Source organism: Rattus norvegicus, chromosome 16 (genome assembly GCF_021556685.1).
Source record: "Rattus norvegicus strain SHRSP/BbbUtx chromosome 16, alternate assembly SHRSP_T2T, whole genome shotgun sequence".
NCBI lineage: Eukaryota > Metazoa > Chordata > Mammalia > Rodentia > Muridae > Rattus > Rattus norvegicus.
In genome coordinates, this window is record NC_141549.1 from 5,760,193 (window position 1) to 5,780,197 (window position 20,005).

The 20,005-nt window shown below is 43.8% G+C and overlaps 1 protein-coding gene across 2 annotated transcripts in view; it reads left to right on the forward strand.

The window, feature by feature from the left end:
- Positions 1-20,005, forward strand: part of Dcp1a (decapping mRNA 1A) — a 45,310-nt gene that overhangs the window by 13,944 nt on the left and 11,361 nt on the right. The window contains 3 exon segments of one of the 2 annotated variants that reach the window (NM_001191831.2): positions 7,302-7,368; positions 11,816-11,954; positions 18,704-18,817. In NM_001191831.2, the coding sequence (NP_001178760.2) occupies positions 7,302-7,368; positions 11,816-11,954; positions 18,704-18,817 (320 nt within the window). 2 annotated transcript variants of the gene reach the window in all.

Sequence of the window (20,005 nt, forward strand, 5' to 3'; positions counted from 1 at the left end):
GGGCCTCCAGTTGAAAAGTAGGGGAAACACTTGGCTGAGGGTATTTAGAATTTGATAGTTTTCGTGGAAATACAATATCATTTACACTCCCTGCCTTTTCAGTAACTGTCATTATGTATGACTGACTTGGGACCAGCAGTCAAACCTGTGATGGGTGTCCACCAACTATTTCCCTTTGATCTTGAGGAAAACCATCTATAAAACAGGTCAAATCATTATTTGCTGCGGGAGAGTAAAACCTCACTGCCAAAGCCTGCATCTTATTATTTCAGGACGTCTCAGCATGAACGTGGCACCATGTGCGGGACCTTTGAGAGTACGTTCTCTTAAGAATTCTTAACTTGGGTTTAGAGACAGGGTCCTCTGTCTCAGCTGTCGAGCAGGCTTATCTGTTGTCCCTCACTAGTGGCAGTGACGGGCTTAGTGGCAGCTCCTGAGCTTTCTTGCCAGTTGCATGCACTCAGCGTTGATATACTGGCAGACAGCACTGGTTCCTGGATGCGTCTCTGACCCTCTCCAGGTCTGCTCTGGCAGACCTGAGTGTGACTCTTATCCTCTGCCCATTAAGCTGTCGTTCTGGACTCCTTATCTCTGCTTCCTCTGCAGATCTGCCTTTGAAGGCGTTTGCTGCTTTTTTGGCAGTTTATTTTGATAATGGACAAGTATAGAGGCAAATATCATATTTCTAAATTAAATGGGATTTCTTAAAAGAGGAAGGGTGACTTAAGTGAAATTTGCCTTAAACCGGCAGCTGTGGTGAGGTTACTTTGGATTTCATTTTGGAATTCTTTCTAGTAGTTTAGTGTGGAATCCCTGACCCTAACGCAGAAAGCTTTGTGCTGCTCTCCATACCTGATACATTCCATATCCTCCATATCCTAAGTACTTTGTCAGCACTGCCGCTCACGTGACTGTCCAGGTGCAGATTGTGTACTGTGAAAAGTGGGGTCTTCTGTATCGCGGCGTTACTGTTTTAGGCGTTCTGAGCCAAGGTTGGAAAGGGGATATTTAAAGAAAGGCGATTGCCTGTAATTGCCATATATGGACTCTTTGGAAAGCCGTGGTGTAATCTATACAATGTGGAGGTAAGATTTACTTCTACACCCAGTAGTAGATATATGGGGTCATTTTCTCTCTAACAAGGCAACTTCTGTGTTCCTTCCATTGCGATGTCAGATTTGTTAATTTATGTTACATAAAAGATTTTGAAGTTCATTAGAAGCACATGCAGTATTTTGAAATTTTGTGAAAAGAATTTTAAAAACTGGCATGGGAAGCAACCTTCCATGTTCAGGTACCATAAGGCTCTGTGGCCACACAGGGTCTCAGTATAGGTCAGTCGTAGTGTCATTAGGTTTCCCATCCCGGAACATGGAAGAGTCTTGTTCTGTTCTTCATTCATTAAAAGGAAGCCATATGCTTACTCTGTTTATCCTTATCTTAATTCTCAGCAATAACAGTAGAAAAATCATCTTGAAACCTTCATGAAGCGGTCTGGAGAAATGGCTAAGAGCACTAACTGCTCTTCCAGAGGTCCTGAGTTCAAATCCCAGCAACCACATGGTGGCTCACAGCCATCTGTAATGGGATCTGATGCCCTCTTCTGGTGTGTCTGAAGACAGCTACAGTGTACTCACACACATAAAATATAATAAATGATGCTTTTAAAAAACCTTTATGAAAAATTAAGTAGCAGATTGTCAAATGATTTGACATGAAGTCTTGTAGATCTTAATTATGCAACAAATAATTTGCCATTAAAATAACCTTTATTTTGGCTTTATTCTGGCTTTATAGATTGATATATTCTTTTTTTTTTTTAAGATTTATTTTATTTGAGTACACTGGTTTTTGTTTTTTTTTTAAAGACTTTATTAGAACTAAGATCTCTTTATGTGGCCCAGGTTGACTTCAAACTTGATCCTCCAGCTTCAGCCTCATTAGTAAATTATTAGGCACGGGCTTTGATCACACCTAGCTTTTAATAACATGTTTTTAGGAAAAGAAAAGTTTGAGGTTAGCTTTGAATAAGACCCTGTCTGAAAGGGGTTGGAGATTTAGCTCCGTGGTAGAGCACTTGCCTAGCAAGTGGAAGGCCCTGGGTTCGGTCCCCAGCTCCAGAAAAAAAAAAAAAAGAAAGAAAAAGAAAAAAGAGAAGACCCTGAAAAAAAGAATTAACCACCACCATCCATTTCTAGTAATATACCATTTTCTGTCATCATTACATGCATGAGCAGAGGTAGGTTTTTTATTGTCAAAACAGTAAGTTTATTGAAGGCAGCTGTGATGACTCATACCTGCTCACTGCTCGGGAAACAGGCAGGGGGATCAGAAGTTTGACATAAAAACAAATGTAGTAAATAGAAATACAAAAACCAATTTCTTGTGCTTCTATCTGTATTTTCTGAGTTTGTTGGCACATGTACATGCCCTTGAACAGGGTTGCACATATCTCATGCTAGACTGGGCAAGCCAAGCAGTCCACCAGCTGAGCTACACCCCTCAGCTCTTGTTTCTTTGAAGCATTGTCTTGCTGGTGTAGTTCAATCTGGTCCCAAATGTGCGGTCCCCTCACTTCAGCCTCCCAAGTGCCAGGATTAATGATGCATGCTACCTCCCCAGCTTCATGCTGTCTTTTTAACATGCAGTTTTAACTCAGCTTTTTTCCCCTTTGTATTTCTCTAGTCTTTAAGAGTTATTGGAATTCACTACTTTGGCTGGGCAGTGGTAATGAACACCTTTAATCACAGCGCTCAGGAGGCAAAGGCAAGTGGATCTCTGAGTTCAAGGCCAGCCTGGTCCACAGAGTGAGTTTCAGAATAGTCAGGGCTACACAGAGAACCTCTGTCACTACTTTTATTGCATTAAAAAGTTTTATGGGGCTAGAAGATGGCTCAACGTGAAGTCACTCACTGCCAAGCCTAATGGCCTGAGTGGGATCCAGAATCCACACGGTACACTTGGTAGAAGTGGAGAACTGACTTCCTGTAAGCTGCCGTTTGACCTCTGTGTGCATGCTGTGACGCAGACGGAAATAAATGTAAATATGTAAATGATAAATATATATAATTTAGCAGTGAGATTCAGGTACAGGTGTGGGGTGGTAAAGCAGGTGCCTGAGGAATGCACCAGCCTGTGTCCTGGTCCTAAAACTTATTATTTTTTCTGGTTTATTAATAAGCCACATAGTTGTCCAACCACAAAATTGCATAACGCTATTTGAACGGTCCAGCAAATGACTTGTCTCTTACCGATAAATAACACCTGTAAAACCTGGAAATGTTACAAAGCCGTGGAGAACTGAAGGCTAGACAGAGGAAGGTGATAGGACATGTGACCCACACAGACCAACCACAGTCTTAGCACACACAAGCCTGCCTAGCAGCAGAACATAGCCCTGGTGGACTCGGCCTCCCATGCAGTGCATGGAACTTGTCCAGCAGGGCTAAGGCGAGCCAACCAAGCCTGGCGAGGATGGCAAGCTCTGCTGGTAAGACGTGACCACCAGGGAGATGCTCTTCCTCCCTCCAGGAAGAGGTCAGGATGGGAATGACAAGAGGGGCTATGTCTCCAGTCTGGCCTGGCACATAGTTTTTTGTTTGTTTTGTTTTGTTTTTAATGATCGTTTTTATTTTAAGAAGTCTCAGAGGATAAATGCCTGCCTTTCTATGTGGCACTGCCTGAGAACCTACTTAATTCCAGAGTACGGCACATGCCTGCTAGCCTAACACTTTGGAAATAGAGGTAGGAGGAGGATTAGGTGTTTAAGGCCACAAGATACCTTATCTAAGGTTTTTAAAAAAAAAAAAAGAAGAAGAAAGCTATAAAATCAATTCATAGCATACAAAAGGAAGAAAATTGTAAAGATGAGAATACAAATTGAATTAGGAAAAGCTTGTTCTATGAGAAAAAGCATTACAATTAATAAAATGTTTAACAAAACTAAGGAGTACAGACACAAGTTTAGAGTCGGGCATAGTGCCAAATGTTTGTGAGTCCTGCAGAGGGGATCCTGAAACATGAGGGTCCTAGGTTCAGGTAGCACAGGCTACAAAGTGAGGGCCAATGGCAGAGAACAAAAGCGGACTTGTCTCCGTTAGGAGGAAGATGAGATATTGCACATCCTGCAACTGTTAAGATACGTGAGATTTTTAAGAACTTTACACTCATAAACTTTTGATGACTTAGAAGAAATGGAATAGCTCCTTAAAGCTCACAGATGACGACACTTGACCAAGAGGGTAGGAATCAAAGGAATACTTCCTAAACGTTTCTGTAAAACCACTGTTACCCTATGTCTCAGTCAGGGTCTCTGTTCCTACACAAACACCCATGAAAAAGAAGCAAGTCAGGGAGGAAAGGGTTTATTCAGCTTACACTTTCACGTTGCTGTTCATCACCAAAGGAAGTCAGGACTGGAACTCAAGCAGGTCAGGAAGCAGGAGCTGATGCAGAGGCCATGGACGAATGTTACTGGCTTGCTTCCCCTGGTTCGCTTAGCTTGCTTTCTTGTAGAACTGAGGACCACCAACTCAGGATGCCACCACCCACAGTTGGTCCTCCTCCCTTGATCACTAGTTGAGAAAATGCCTTACAGCTAGATCACATGGAGGCATTTCCTCAAGGGAGGCTCCTTTCTCTGTGATGACTCCAGCTTGTGTCAAGTTGACACACAATCAGTATACCCTAATATTAAAGATAAAACAAGAAAACTTTAAACTCAACAGCCCTGTACTAAATACTAACATACCAAATCCCTTAATCCATTGAAAAGTCTGCTCAGTGCCCAAGGGGCTCCATCCCAGATGTGGAAAGTTGATTCAGTGTTGAAGTCAGCGATGGAGGCGGCCACGTCAGTAAGCTGAGGAGGTAACTAATATGAATTCTGCTACTGTTGTGTGTGGGGCTGGGCCTTGCACAGAGTACGCAAGTGTTCTAGACTTCAGCAATGTACTCAGCCCTCGTGATCACAAGACCATTCAACAAAGTCCATGGTCCGTTTTTGATAAAACCGCAAATTATGAGTAGAGGTGAACCAGTACCTTGGTGAAGCATACCTACAGAAACTTACAGCTAATATTTTGTGCTTATGGTAAAGAACTAAACGCTAGAGCCGGGCTGTGAGATGCGTTCTCACCACTGCTGAGACAGCCTATCGCTGACACTGGGACTACTGCGATGGTCCAGAAGAAAGTATCTACAGAACGCAGTCCGGCCCTAATCAAGTGTATATTGCATATATACGTGTGTGCGTGTGTGTGTGTGTGTGTGTGTGCGCGTGTGTGTGTGCGTGTGTACATCATTGTATATCTACAACTCATAGAGCTGACAGAGGAGTTTGGTAAAGTCAAAGACAAAAAAAATGAATTGTAGGACTGGGGATTGTAGGCTCTGGATTTAGTTCCTTGTAGCACAGGAAGTACATCAAATGTATCTTGTGTCTACGTACGCACCACATGTTGGAAACAGAAGCTATGCCTTAGTCTGAGTGCGGTAGACCACATGCAGAGGAGGGAGGATCAAGAATATGAGTATGAGGTCAGCCTGAGCTACATCGGAGGACTCTCAGAAACACCGAAACTACAGCAAAATCTCCCCCATACAGATATTAGGGTTAGGCTTTGACATAGATGTTTACATGAAAAGCTCTAGAAACTGTTTTTGTGGTAGTTTGAAGGAAAATGGCCACCATAGAGTCACAGGGACTGGCACTTTAGGAGGTCTGGTCTTGCTTGAGTAGATCTGGTGTTGTTGGAGGAAGTGTGTCGCTGGGAGAGGGCTTTCAGGTCTCAGTGCTCAAGGTGGGCCAGTGGTTTACAGAATCTTTCTGCTGCTGCCATCAAATGTAGAACTTTGAGCTCCCTCGCCAGCATCTGCACACTTCCAGCCATGACAATAATGGACTGAACCTCTGAACTGCCCCTGGCTTACAAGCTAGCCCCAGTTAATTTTTTTTCTAAGAGTTGTGCTGGTCATGGTGTCTCTTCACCGCAGCAGAACACTGGCTGTGACAGTCTTAAAGTACAAGGCAACTCTACTCATTAGTGAGGCCTATTTTATACCTATTCTGGTCAAGACATTGTAGGAACAGACATTACATGGACACAAAACCATTCAGAAACAGATACAGACAAAAAACGTTCCACTGCTATTTACAAGATAGAAAAGCTTCCTGCCTGAGGAGGCTGCTGTTTCTAGGAAAACCAGGCACACTAGAGGGAGGATGTCGTGGTCAGTGTCCTGTCAGCCTGACAGGTGTCGTCTCTGCACGTGCCTGTGAGGCGTTAATCTAGGTTAGGTTCATTGCTGTGGAAAGACCTGCTCTAACTCCCAGACCAACACCACATGATATTCTCTTCCTGACTATGGGCGCGGTGGGCCCAGCGATACACCTACTCCAATGATAGACCGTCTCCCTGTGCTGCACCACAGCCTCAGCCGGCCTTCCCAGCCATGTGCTTTGAGTAGACGTAGATCTTGAGTATTCCTGCACACCGTATCCCAGAACTGCTATAATAGCTGATTTAGATACTGCAGTCTTCTATGGTAAAAGTCGTTTATCTTGCAACAGCAGTATTAAGTCTTCGGTTGTGTGGAGCACACCACACTAGGAGCAGAAGGGAGGCGAGGGCTGAAGTGAGGGAGCCACCGTGTGTGTGCAGTTGGTCAGTTAGCAGCCTGTGGAGACACTCATAACGTCCGCTTTCCGCCTAGCAGGTGAGCTTGGCTGTCCGTAATTAAGACATTGGTTCACTTCCTTGTTGGTTGGAGTTATCATCAATACTGATTGAATCTTAGTTTAATCAGCAGTTAGTAGTGCGTTTGATATTTAGTGGCAGATTATGATGTTTAAAACTGTGTGTGTCTGGGTCTATGTGTGTCTGGGTTTTTTTTTGGGGGGGGGGGGATCATCCCTGGGGATGATCCCAGCACCACTGAGTTTTATATATATACCCAACTGATTTTTAATTTTATTTTGTGATTTTTAATTTTATATTAGTTGCCTAGGCTGGCCCTGAACTAGCGACCATCCTGCCTCAGCCTCCAGAGTACCTAGGATTATAGGCATATGTTACCGAGCCTCGTTTGGTTTTTGTTACTAACATCTTGAGTGCCTTACCTGTCCTGATTCTGATAGCTTTGGGGAAAGACTTTGTGTTTCATTTTATTCCTTTTTTTTTTTTTTCCTTAGCGGGATTTCTAATAATGTGAGGATCTGGTGGTAAATCCTGTGTTACATTGTTCATGTGCTCAGACTTGAAAACCCTGTGCTTACCTTGTTTTCCCCTTTGTTTTTCAAGTGTCAATATACAGCATCTGGTTCTATGACAAGAATGACTGTCATCGCATAGCAAAACTTATGGCCGAGTAAGTATTTATATAACTCCATCGATTAATGAGAGGTAAGGCTTTACTCTGATCCCAGCTTCTCTTCAGTTCTAGTTAATGTATATCAGATGCCTCTTTATTTCCTTTTTATTGCCAAAAGTTTGACAAAGGCAGATTTTATTTTTCTAAAATTACTTGTAATCAACCCTACCGCTTCAGTGTATTTACAAATGGTGGCTCCCTTTTAATCTGTGTGTGTATACATTAGATTGATGTGTGTGGTTGTTATTTACAGACGTAAGTATATTTGCCTAATGATTTAATGTTAACAGTATCTTTTTAGATTATTACATTTTCCTGTAGCACTTATCCACTGTGTCCAGTCCTACAAACAGTTAGTTTAACAGGTACAGCTGCCAGGGAGAGAATATGAGCTGCATCAGGACACAAGGATACACTGATTCCTACCGTGATGGGTGCTGCTGTGTTTGGTAGCTACATATCCTTTAGATGAGCTTGGTTTGAGCACAGGCTGGCTTTAGCAATCTCCAGTATATACAGTTTGTCTTTCAGAAGATACTTAAGACTCACAATCTTGAAATCTAGAACATAATTTCCGTTGGATTAATGATCTCAAGGATGACTTTTTAACCCTTGTGCTAGCCTGTACAGGTTACTCCTGAGTGACCATAGGGCAACATTGCCCATCTGAATTCCGGGAGCCCAGGACACTAGTGCTGGGTGGGGCCTGGGGTGATCCAGAACCAGAGCGCAGCGTGCAGTGGGCAGTCTGTTTGCTGGGGCAGATGTGTGCAGTGGGCCGTCTGCTGGGGCAGATGTTGGCTTCCTCTTTAGTTTTTGCTTGAATCTGCAGTGAACTCTTACTCTCCTGCCAAGTCAGAATTCCGTTACTTTTCTCAAGGTCTGTATCTCTGTGCTTGGATGAAAATAGTCTCGGTTCTTGTACATTTTAATTAATCATCCTGAAAGTGTAACAGTTTACTCCGTAGTCTCAATTCTAGGTATGCTCAGTCTTTTTTAGAGTACACATACAAAGGCCAAGCTGTAACCCAGGGCTACTCCCTGTCAGACTGAATGTTAATCCTCTCCCCGTTCTGTCACCCGCTCTGACTGTGTGAGCTTGCAGGATGGACCGGGTGTGTTTCGCCCTAGCCGCACCTTCGGGGCTTGCTGCCTGTAAGCTGACAGTCAGGCTTACTAGGGAGAGTTGGCTTTGAAAAGCACACTTCCTTCTAAAACACTTTGTCCGCAAAGTTACACAGCAGGGTGCCCATTTAATTTAAGAAGATAAAGGTGTGTTTGCTCATGGTTAGAGGTGAGGTATAGCTAGAGTTAATGCAGAAGCATGGGCTGACCTCTGCAGAGGACCTTGCTGTGTTACACAGTGGAGCACATCACACGAGAGAGCAGGCCTGCTGTCTCGAGAGTCTGTCTCGCGGAGAGAGCCATCAGTGCCGTCCTGGGCATCTGCCTCATGACCTTAAGCAAGGCATTTATTTGATACTTTTTGTTCTGTTTTGTTTTGAAAGTGGCAAGTGCTTAGAAGACAAGTGTTTAAACTTCGGAATGTATCAATAGGATGAAGTTCTTCTGCCAGATAAGAGCATGTAGGACGGAGTGGCGAATCTGTCTGTGTGAGCCCTGACAACCACTGAGGGGAAATCATCTTGAAGTGTTGTTTTCTGGCGGCCTTGGTGGCACTCCAGATACTACCCTCCAGTGGTTATTGGCCCTGGAGACTGAAGGCCATCTGAGCCGGCTGTGCTAATCCCTAAAGCAGATGGAAGGAGAAATGGGAAGCGAAGGAAATTACTAAACGTGATTACAGATGTCTGTCTGTAATCCCAGCGCTTAGGCGCTAAGGCGAAAGGATCGGGAGTTCAAGATCAGCCTAGATGACATAGCACATTTCGACTACATACGAAGGGAGACCTTATGTCCCAAAAAAAAATGATTAAAGGGCGTGCAGGTGATAATGACGTTTTATATCTGAAGAGAATGCCTCACAGATGCCACTAACTAACTTTGGGATGAAGGACCTGGTCTCCAAAGATTGATGAAAAAGAAGGGGGACAATCTTTCATTATTATATCTCTCCCTGCATGTACCTCTGTTCTCTGTGTAATTCACAATATCACCCCATTATTAAAAATGCTGCTAAAACTTTGCCATCTTCTGCATTAAACAAGTGAGTTCAGACTAGGGATGACACGCAGTGGTAACGTGCTGCTTAGCGGTTCAGCAACCACAATCAGTAAAGCATGGCTGTCGGTCCTCATTCTTTTGGATATAGTTCTTTTCAGAACCCCTTCGATAGCCACTGTATACTAAACATCCGTCAGCCCCAAGCTGAGAAGCCATGTAGGGAGTTGAGCGGCTGCCTGAACTTCTCCATCTGAAATGTAGATGTTCTCTTCGTCAGTGGCAGCATTCTAAAGTTAACAGGAGTACAGTGTTTGCTCGGAAATAGCTGTATATGCTTTGGAGAGCTTGTGAAAGCTTGTTCTGTCCTTCTTACTGTCTGACTGGCATGCTTTTGGACTTTGAGAAGCCTTAGTTCTCTTCAGTTGTGAAGAGAGACCATGAGCAAGGCAGTTTGCAGAGGAAAGAGTATATCGGGGCTCACGGCTTCTGGGTGGGGAGCATGGTGGCACACTGGTGCTAGAGCAATAACATCTTGTTGGGTTGGGTTGGATTTTTGGTTTGGAGAGGGTTGGGGTTTTTGTTTGTTGTTTTGGGACAAGGTCTCTGTGATGGCTAGTTCTTATTAATTTGACACAAGCTAGAGTCATTAGAGAGGAGGGAGCCTCAATTGAAAAGTTTCCTCCGGGGGCTGGGGATTTAGCTCAGTGGTAGAGCGCTTACCTAGGAAGCGCAAGGCCCTGGGTTCGGTCCCCAGCTCCAGAAAAAAAGAACCAAAAAAAAAAAAAAGAAAAGTTTCCTCCATAAGATGAGGCTGTATGCGAGCCTGTAGGGCATTTTCTTAATCAGTGATTAATGGGGCCCTGTCCATTCTGGATGAGCACATCTCAGTCCTGGTGGTCCTGGGTTCTTTTGTTTCTCCTCGCCACCCCCACCCGGGTGAGTGCGTATGCACCAGTATGTGGGAAGGGCAGAGGGAAAACATAAATGCTTCTCTGTATCGTCCTGACTGTCCTGGAACTCACTCTGTAGACTACAGCAAGCACTTTATGAATTGAGCCAGCTCGTGTCTTTTTATGTAAGTTGTAGATCTGACTCAGGTCCTTGGGCTTGGGAAGCAGGTATCTTCCCACCAGAACTAACTACGGTGTTGTTCCCTCTCATGCTGAACAGTGAGCGCGTCTCACATGCTCACACTGATGAGCATTCTTGGGGAGGCTGTTCTCCTGACACTGGTGACCGCACCTTATCACTGTCGCGCACATCACTGTGTTACTCACATCCTTTCAGAATAAGCCTGTGCTCCTGGGTTGTTAACAGCGGCTGCCTGTCATCGCTGCATATCACTTCTCAGTTAACAAAATTACCAAGTGAGACTTGGATCTGTTGTTCATTGCAGTTTGTGACTGAAATTATGCATTTTTAAAAATTAGCTGCATTATTAAAATCTATACAGGAAATAAAATGGCCATGTGGTCCCCGTCCAGCTTTTAGTTCCTAACATTTACTGAAATTGCTCAATTTCTTCAAGCCATTTCTGTGGTGAGGAGCAGGGATGTTATTTAAAAATGTATGCCTGTGGGACTGGAGAGATGGCTCAGCGGTTAAGAGCACTGACTGCTCTTCCAGAGGTCCTGAGTTGAAATCCCAGCAACCACATGGTGGCTCACAACCATCTGTAATGAGATCTGATGCCCTCTTCTGGTGCGTCTGAACAGCTACAGTGTACTTATATATAATAAATAAATAAATCTTTTTTTAAAAAAAGTATGCCTGTAGAAAGAGTTGAAGACCCCCCCACCCCGTCAGTGACTTACTTAACTGAGATTTGGCCTTGTAGAATTGGAGGTGAAGAATTAAAGGTGCCAATAAAAACAGAGTCCATACCCATAACACCCTGAGTCCGGTCACATACTTAGTGCAGAGCCTTTCATCTGCTTACAGAGATTCACCAACATCCATTTCAAGGCTGTTCAAAGGATGTGTTCAGTCTTCGCGTCTTAGTGATGTCTAGGTACCACTCAGTTACGGGTTGGAGTTACTCATAGGAGAAAAGGACACACTTGAATGGATTTCTTAGCCTCTTCTACTGCCTCCAGGGAAGACTGTGCTTTTTCTTTCTAAAGGTAAGGGACTTCATTGTTGTGAACAGGATAGTGACTTGCTTAAGTCATGTGTGTGTGTGGAGTGAGGTAACTGAGGCAGGCTCTTTATCTATCGCCAGGACAGTGTCCTGTAATACCCTTTCTTTATCCTCAGAAGTGGACAGAGTACTCGGGTCCAGTTGTGTAAAGTGACTTTCTGAACCCGTTCTCCACTACAGTGTGGTGGAAGAGGAGGCACGTCGAGCTCAGCAGGCTGCTCGAGATAAACAGAGTCCCAGCCAGGCCAACGGCTGCAGTGACCAGAGGCCCATAGACATCCTGGAGATGCTGAGCAGAGCCAAGGATGAGTATGAGAGGGTAAGTGTCTGGGGCTGCCCAGGGAACACTGAACGGGCTTGGGGGAGGCAGGCAGGCAGGCAGGCCAGCCTGCTGGGGTCTTAGACCGGCAGGTCGTTCTAGCGCTGGCTGCAGTCACCAGTTCAGGAAAGAACAGTCTGATGGCATATGCCTACCTAGAGTACTTGGTTAGGAAGGAAATCTGAAAATGCTTTTCCCTGTAGTCATTGTAGAGCTACTGTGGGAGAGAGGGAAAGCGTAACCACAACTCGCCTTTATCCCTGACGCCATGTTCTAGCGCTGCATGGCCTTGAAGTTATATAGGTTTTGAAAATAATCTGGTAATTTGTACCCCATAATAGTAAATGTCACACTTGTGTTCTGTAGTTGAGCTTTTCTTTTTCCAGTTTTGGGGGAGAGTGGTTTGGGAAGTATTTTTTTCTTGGTTGTTTTTGGGGTTCTGAGACCCACTGTTTTTGGGTCTCACTGTATGATCCTGACTGGCTTCGACTTGGTCTTGAATTCACAGAACTCCACCTGCTCTAGTGCTAGCCACGTCTGGGTGTCTCTTCAGTTTGCACTGGGTTTTACGTCAACATAAAATTCCCTCCTACATGATAAGGAAACGACAGTTTGGAACATGAGCTAATCTATCCAGTGTGTATTTATGAATTGTTCACTCTGCCAAACAGACACTTGTCTTGTTTTGTTTGTTGCTGTGGTAATGGAGTGTGCTGTTTGCTTGCTTGCCTCTACACACACACACACACACACACACACACACACACTCACACACACACTCATACACACTCTCACACACTCATACACACACTCACACACACACACACTCACACACATACACTTTCACACTCACACATTCACTCACACACACACCAGTCTTCGTAAAAGAAAAGAGGAGTTAAAAGCATGGTTTGTAAACGGTCACCATTAGCTTCTAGGCTATTGATAGTCTCTGAAAAAGTATTCAGATTGGCAAAAAGAATTCAGTAAATACTGTGAGATGCCTGCTCCTCCTCTTTCCTGACCCCTTCTCTGCCTGCCTTCCTGTCCTTTCTCTTGGGCCTCTGGTGTGTAGACTTCGTGGTTTCACATAACATCAGGTTTACTACTGCAACATTTTCACGTACTGCCTTTTAATGTCTCAAGAATCTAGAATTCAGGAACAGAGTCCGCAAATGTCTTCTGGAGCGGAGTCTTCTCTTTAAAAAGCCATCTTACTTTCTAGTGGAGAAATATAGTTTAGGCCCATGAGAGGTTTCAAGTTGCACTAAATTCCTCAGTGTCTCATAGATAAATAGGGACAGATTCTATATTAAATATTGGTGGCTGATGAGGGAATTCAGAAGTTCAGAATATTTAGAGAGGATCCAAGGTTACTTTCAGTGCCCTATGGTGACTTAACACTGTTAGTAACTCCACTTCTAGGGACTAACTCCCTCCTCTAGCCTCTGGGCACCAGGAGTGCATGCGTACAGACAGACAGACAGACAGACAGTCAAAATATTCAGACACACAAACAAATCTGGGGGCAGGGGAGATTGAGGGCTGGAAAGATGACTCAGCAGTTACAAGTGCTTGTTGCTTTTGCAGAAGACCTATCGATTCCCAGCTCCCGCCTAATGGTTCACATCCATCCTTAATATCAGTTCCAGAGTATCTGATGACCTCTTCTGATCTCCATGGTCACCAGGAATGCACACAGTGTACATACATACATTCAGACAAAATAGTCACATAAAATAAATCTTAAAAAATGTATTTTAAAGAAACTAGATGTTGGGAAAGCAGTTGTCTATAATTATGATTTTTTTTAATTATTTATTGTATGTATGTATGTACACTATCACTGTCTTCAGACACACCAGAAGAGGGCATCAGATCTCATTACAGGTGGTGTGAGCCACCATGTGATTACTGGGAATTGAACTCAGGACCTCTGGAAGAACAGTCAGTGCTCTTAACCGCTGAACCATCTCTCTAGCCCTATAATTATGATTTTTAAAATCAAATAACAATCTAGGGGTTTGCTTATTTTGTTGTTGTTTGGTTTCGTTTAAAGGCTAGTTTATTTTCCACAGATCACTTCTCAAAAATACCTTGTGCTATTTCTCATTGCCTCTGTGTTCACTTGGGTACTGATGGTCACTACCCTGAGTCACGGTGATTTTGGTCAGAATGCCCATGAGACAGGAGCTAGACACTGCTCAGTGGGACAGGTTCTACAAGGAGTGGCCCTGGCTTCTCTGCCAAGAAGCAAAAAACACAAGAAGAAAGACAACTTTTTTCTTTGAACACTTTCCATGGTGTGAGTATGTTATCTACCTCTGTATCAGCCCTTAGACACTAGAACTCTAGTGTCAGGTGGGCAGTCTAAAAACCTCATGAGCTTTCTGATTTCAATTACTGCAAAAGTAGTTAGTGCAGACAGCATCTGTTGTAAAGAGCATTCTAGAATATATAAGGTGTTATCCAAGGTTAGATTCAAATGAAATGTTTGAAGATTTGTTAAATCTTTTAACATTTTGTTTATAGGGTTTTCTTTTTGTCTTTATATAGACTATAAGCAGGGCTTCTTTATAAATACAAGTTTGCTTTCTGCCTTGCTTGCCTATTTTACCATATGGAGCTGGTATCAGAAATAAGTGGTCCTCTACGTCTGAGTGTTTGGAAGGACTCCCCAGTGGCAGTAGACAGTCTCTCTGTTTCTTTTTGGCTTGCTTGGGAAATTGTCAGCCAAGGCAAGGGAGGGTCAGCAAGGCCTTAGATGTAATTCTAAATCCTCCCTGTTCTGTCAGTTTATATAAGGCCCTTCCCTCCCTCCCTCTCTGCCTCCCTCCCTCCCTTTCCTCCCCTTCCTGTCTCCTCTCTCCTCTTCTCCTCTCTTTTACTCTAACCCATGCTAGCCTCAAACAAATGATCCTCCTGGCTCAGCCTCCTGACTACTGAAATTACAGGAGTACACTACCACACCCAGTACAAGGCCAGCATTCCGCATAGTATTTATAAGAGACTATTTGAAACTTAAACCTTGTAAGTATTTCCCCTCTACAGTCTCTGTAGCTTCTTTTTACCAAGGTTTATAGTTCATGTAATGAAAGATAGCTGAAACCACAGACCTTTACAGCTAGCCCAGTTCCCATTGTTTTCGGCCGCAAGACAAACTCCTAGATTTAGAACAGTTTTTTTTTTTTTTTTTTTTGGTTCTTTTTTTCGGAGCTGGGGACCGAACCCAGGGCCTTGCGCTCACTAGGCAAGCGCTCTACCGCTGAGCTAAATCCCCAACCCCTAGAACAGTATTTTTAATTGTTCATCAGAATGTAGGAACATCATTATTTTTGCTTGGCAAGCAGTGTATAATGCTATAGAAAATTTTATGTTCAACAATTAATAAACCAAAGGAAGAGAATACAGTAATTCTTCCAGCTAGAAATAATTGTTGATAATACTTTGTTATGCGTCCTTCTAAAACTCTGTCCAAATGTGTACAGTTGTTTGTGTGTTGATCTCATTAGCTGTGCGTTTGTGATGTGTTCATTACTGCAGATCCGCATTTATATAGGCAATAACTGTTCATCTTACAGGAAGTGCCTGCGAGATCTCACTTGATACAGCGGAGACAGGGTTTACTGTGGTAGCACTGGGTGACCTGGGACTCACTTCGTGAACCAGCATGGCCTCGAACTCACATGCCCAGTTACATAAATAATACCCTAGATTTCTCTTAATTCTTTTTCTTAACCCCTCAGCACTACAGTCCTGGAGCTGCATCACCATATATTGTATTAATCTCCTCCTAAGATTAATTATTTCAAATGGAATTAGTAGATGAGAGATTCTTACTTAGGCTAACCTCAAACGTTAATGGCCGAGATGACCTTGAACTCTGCTTCCAGTTCCCACTGCTGTAATTCTAAGCATGTACCGCCTTAGCCAGTTTATATAACACTAGGGATTAAGCCTCCTCAAAGATTAAAGCAACCCTCCACATTTGTCTTTTTTTTTTTTTTTTTTTTTTTTTTTTCCGGAGCTGAGGACCGAACCCAGGGCCTCTACCACTGAACTAAATCCCCAACCCCAACCCTCCACATTTGTATGTAATTATACACATCTCCTGATAGTATGGCTGACTGCCATCCTTATACCACACAGGACAGATCTTCAGCAGAGGCCCGAGATGCTTCAGAATTGTTAGTAAGGTGCCCAGTCACAGAGCTCATCTCACAAGTTCTATGTAAGGATTGCAGAGTCCAGTAACTCAAGAGCCACTTGGAGCACAGTAGAGCTGAGACCTGTCATTGCCTGTCCCCAGGTGAAAGGGTTATTGGAGTACAGCCCCAGCCTGTGGTCACCAGGTGACCTGCCGAGTCCAGGTCCTCTAGCCTCACCTGAACAAATAATGACATAGCGGGACTTTGCCTCCCTTAGGGAAACTCCCAGATTTTAACATTTCTAAGCATTACCTTCTGCTGTAAGAGCTTCTTAGGAACAATATTGTTTGTCTAATATTCAGGGCCAGTCATTCCATGTAGCAGGGTCTGTAGTGACTGATGATGACCCCGTTCAAAGAGCTTTGGTTACGAACTGAGTCCACCAATCTGAAGGGATCCTGTCTTTTAAAACAAAACAAAATTTGATGTTCTAAAATAATATTAGAATTATCATTTAAATAGAAAAAATACAGTACTCTGTTCACTCATTTAATATTCGAGTCCCTGTCCCTATGTTGAGCATGTTTCTGAGTAGTACAATATTAAGAAAATTACTTTTATTTTTCTCGTTGAAATTTTTCTTTCTCTGCATTGAAGATTGGAGAAGTTGCTTGTTCTTGTTCATTTTTGTTGTTTCGATATACAGTACTTAGAAAATCTGCAACAAATGTTTCCAGGGTGCCGTGATGGCGTGTCTGTCCGGTGACCACGTAAGGATTCTTGTGTATGCCACATTTCTGTTTATTTTGAACCCAGTGCCTAGAGCAGGTTCAGCAAGCTCTGCCAGGTACCCAACCAAGCATCCTTTTCATCAATAAAACAGTGTCACTGCAGTGTCACTTCCCCCGGTTTGAACTTAATGGGATTGAAGTGATTGGATGTCTGTATGTGTGCAGATATACACAGAGGGAACCTTAAGCAGACTGCAGCGCCTTGTGCAAATTCAGCTCAAACTGGGTCATACATGTAAACATTAGACTACTTAGCCGAGTACCGGAGAGAGGGCTCAGTCAGTAAAGTGCTTGTTGTAGAAGCATAAGTCCAAGCTTGCCCTACAGTACCCATGTTTTGGGGTTCAGGGGAGTGCTGGCTGGGGAGTCAGACACTAGAGGATCTGTGGGACTTGATGGACAGCCAGTGTAGCAGAATCCATGAGCTCCAGGTTCAGTGAGACACCTTGCCTCAGAGTGAGTGAGGGCTTCCTGCGTCAGTCACTGTCCTCCCCGTGCACATATTTGCACACAGAACCCAATGTCTGCATGCACCAAAAAAAACCCTATAACTGAGTCAGATGTGCTTGTCATACCTAGGAGTGGGGAGACTGAGGCAAGAAAATCATGAATCAAAGTCAGCCTGGAATACATAGGAAGACTTTCTCAAAACAAAACAATAAAAAAAAACCTTTTAGAAGAAAAATGTATTTACCACTGTACCCTGATTATCTTTGCTACATTTCTACTCCAGTGAAATGAAACTTTTGTCTGTATAGAAATTCCTGAAGCTATATTCATAATCAAACACTGAACACAGGGACCAAGGAGATGTCTCAGTTTATAAAGAGCTTACAGGCATGAGGACCAGAGTTTGATTCCCGTCTCCCATATAAAAGCATGGCTGTGTCAGCCTGTACCCCCAGCTGGATGGCATGGAGAGTGGGGGACAGAAGGGTAAAGGATTTGCTGGCCAGCCTGATCAGCTGCAACAGTGAGCCCAGGTTCATCGTGAGACCCTGTCTCAAGGGACTTACCTGGCTTCCTTGCACACACACGTGATTACTGCACACAGACAAATAGTTTAAGAATGGAATGTCCTGGAGAGATAGCTGAGTGGTTAAGCGCCCTGCTGCTGTTCCAGAAGACTCTGTTCAGTCCCCAGTCCCCACATCACAGTGTCCTCAGCTCCTCAGGGACCAGGCACACACACGTTACACAGACATACGTGCAGGTAAAACACGTATACACATAGATAAAAATCTTTTAAAATGAAAACAAGGCAAATGTTATACCCCACAATTAAAAAGGAAGAGTCCACTGATCCTGTAGTTTGCATAACTCCTCAAGGCTTTATGCCAACTGACAAGCCATTACCATGGTTGTACCCAGTCCACTTTAGCAGTTTTGAAAAGACAAAACCATGACAGAACAGACCACTGGTTTCCTGGAATGCTCAGAAGTGGCGACCTTAGTGAGCCAGCACAGGGGAGCACTTCGACACTGTGACAGTGCTTTGCAGCTGTTGAGGTAGACGTAGAATGGCCTCTGAACAGATAAGACATCCCATGTAAATTAAGTTATGGGAAATCTGGCAAAATAACAGTATCTTTCCCTTAAAGATGGGTGATTAAGGCGATAACCGTTGGAGCTACCATGTAAGAAATAGATTCTCCACTTTATAGAAATTGTACTATAGAAGTTAAGATGAAAAATGATAGAACATCTTGGTGGTATTTTTAAAGTATTTTCGATACTTCAAATGTGAACCAGATTTTAGACAGCAGTCCTTTTTCAGATGATAGACTTTTTCTTTTAATTCTTTTCCAAGAATCAGATGGGCGGCTCAAATATCTCCAGTCCGGGGCTACAGCCAAGCTCTCAGCTCTCTAATCTGGGAAGCACCGAGACTCTAGAAGAGACACCCTCTGGATCACAAGATAAGGTTCGTACAGAGCAGCACCATTTCATAAGGGTCTGAACCATGGTACAAGCTTGGTTTAGCGCTTGTCTGTCAGATCCTGTGTGTGACATCATGACAGCACATACCCAGCCCATGAGATGTTCTCGTGAACAGTGCAACAGCCTCCTTCCTGGTTCCTCAGCTTTTGCTCTTGGGTACCGCCTTGTCTGTGCTCAGCCAGGCCAGCAGGGTGATCCTCTGCTTGTACAGCCCTCCAGTGGTGTCCCGTCTCACTCATAGTAATGGCCCATAAGACTGTACCCTGCCTCTGGCCTGCCCCTCTCCCTGAGCCATCAACTCTTATCATCTACCAGGCTCACGTAGCCCCTGCTCAACACAGGACTGCGGCCTGGTGGCTTCCCTTGGCTCTCAGTACTTTTCTCCTATGACAGTGTCCATTTTCTTCTTGTCTCTCATGACTTCTTAGTTAGGGTCTGCTGTCACCCCTCTGCCCTCCGTCCTCCACTTACCTTATTTTCTTACTGTCTTTCATTAGCTTTCATTGGTTTGGTTTAGTTTTATCTACTGTCCTATGCTAATGGGACCTGTAGATCATTTGCTTGTTTCTTTTTATGAGACAGGGTCTCACTATGTGGTCCTTGCTGGCCTGAAAATAGCTTATTTAGACCAGGCCTGTCCTACTCCTCAGTGCTGGGATAAAAGAGGTGTACACCACACCTTCCCGAGACCAGCTGTTTTCTCTCCCTGTTCAAGGCTGTGTCTTGGGTTTTTTTCAAGACAGAGTTTCTCTATATTTTTGGCTGCACCAGAACTCACTTTGTATCAATGCGTGTGTCTTTAGCACCTAGAAATATAAATATTTATTGAATTGATTCATTCTCTTTATAGTTGGTGGTCTGATAAAACAACAAATACTAAGCCATTAATCGTGTCGATTGTGTTTATGTAAAGCATTAAGTAGTTGAGAAGGAGCCAGGTGTGGCAGTCACCCCAGCTCCTCAGAACAAAAGCAGATTCTGTCAGAAAAGTCCATGTACTCATCCCCTGTTTCCTACTGAACATTGAGTAAAGCGTGGCATACTGTCATGCCAGGGTGTGACAGGAGCCACACACCATCATGCTCATAGATCTCAGTTGTAGGACGTGCACGCACGCCTCCATGTGTAATTCTGTCCTGTGGGTGGGTTTACAGAGCCACTGCTTTGTGTT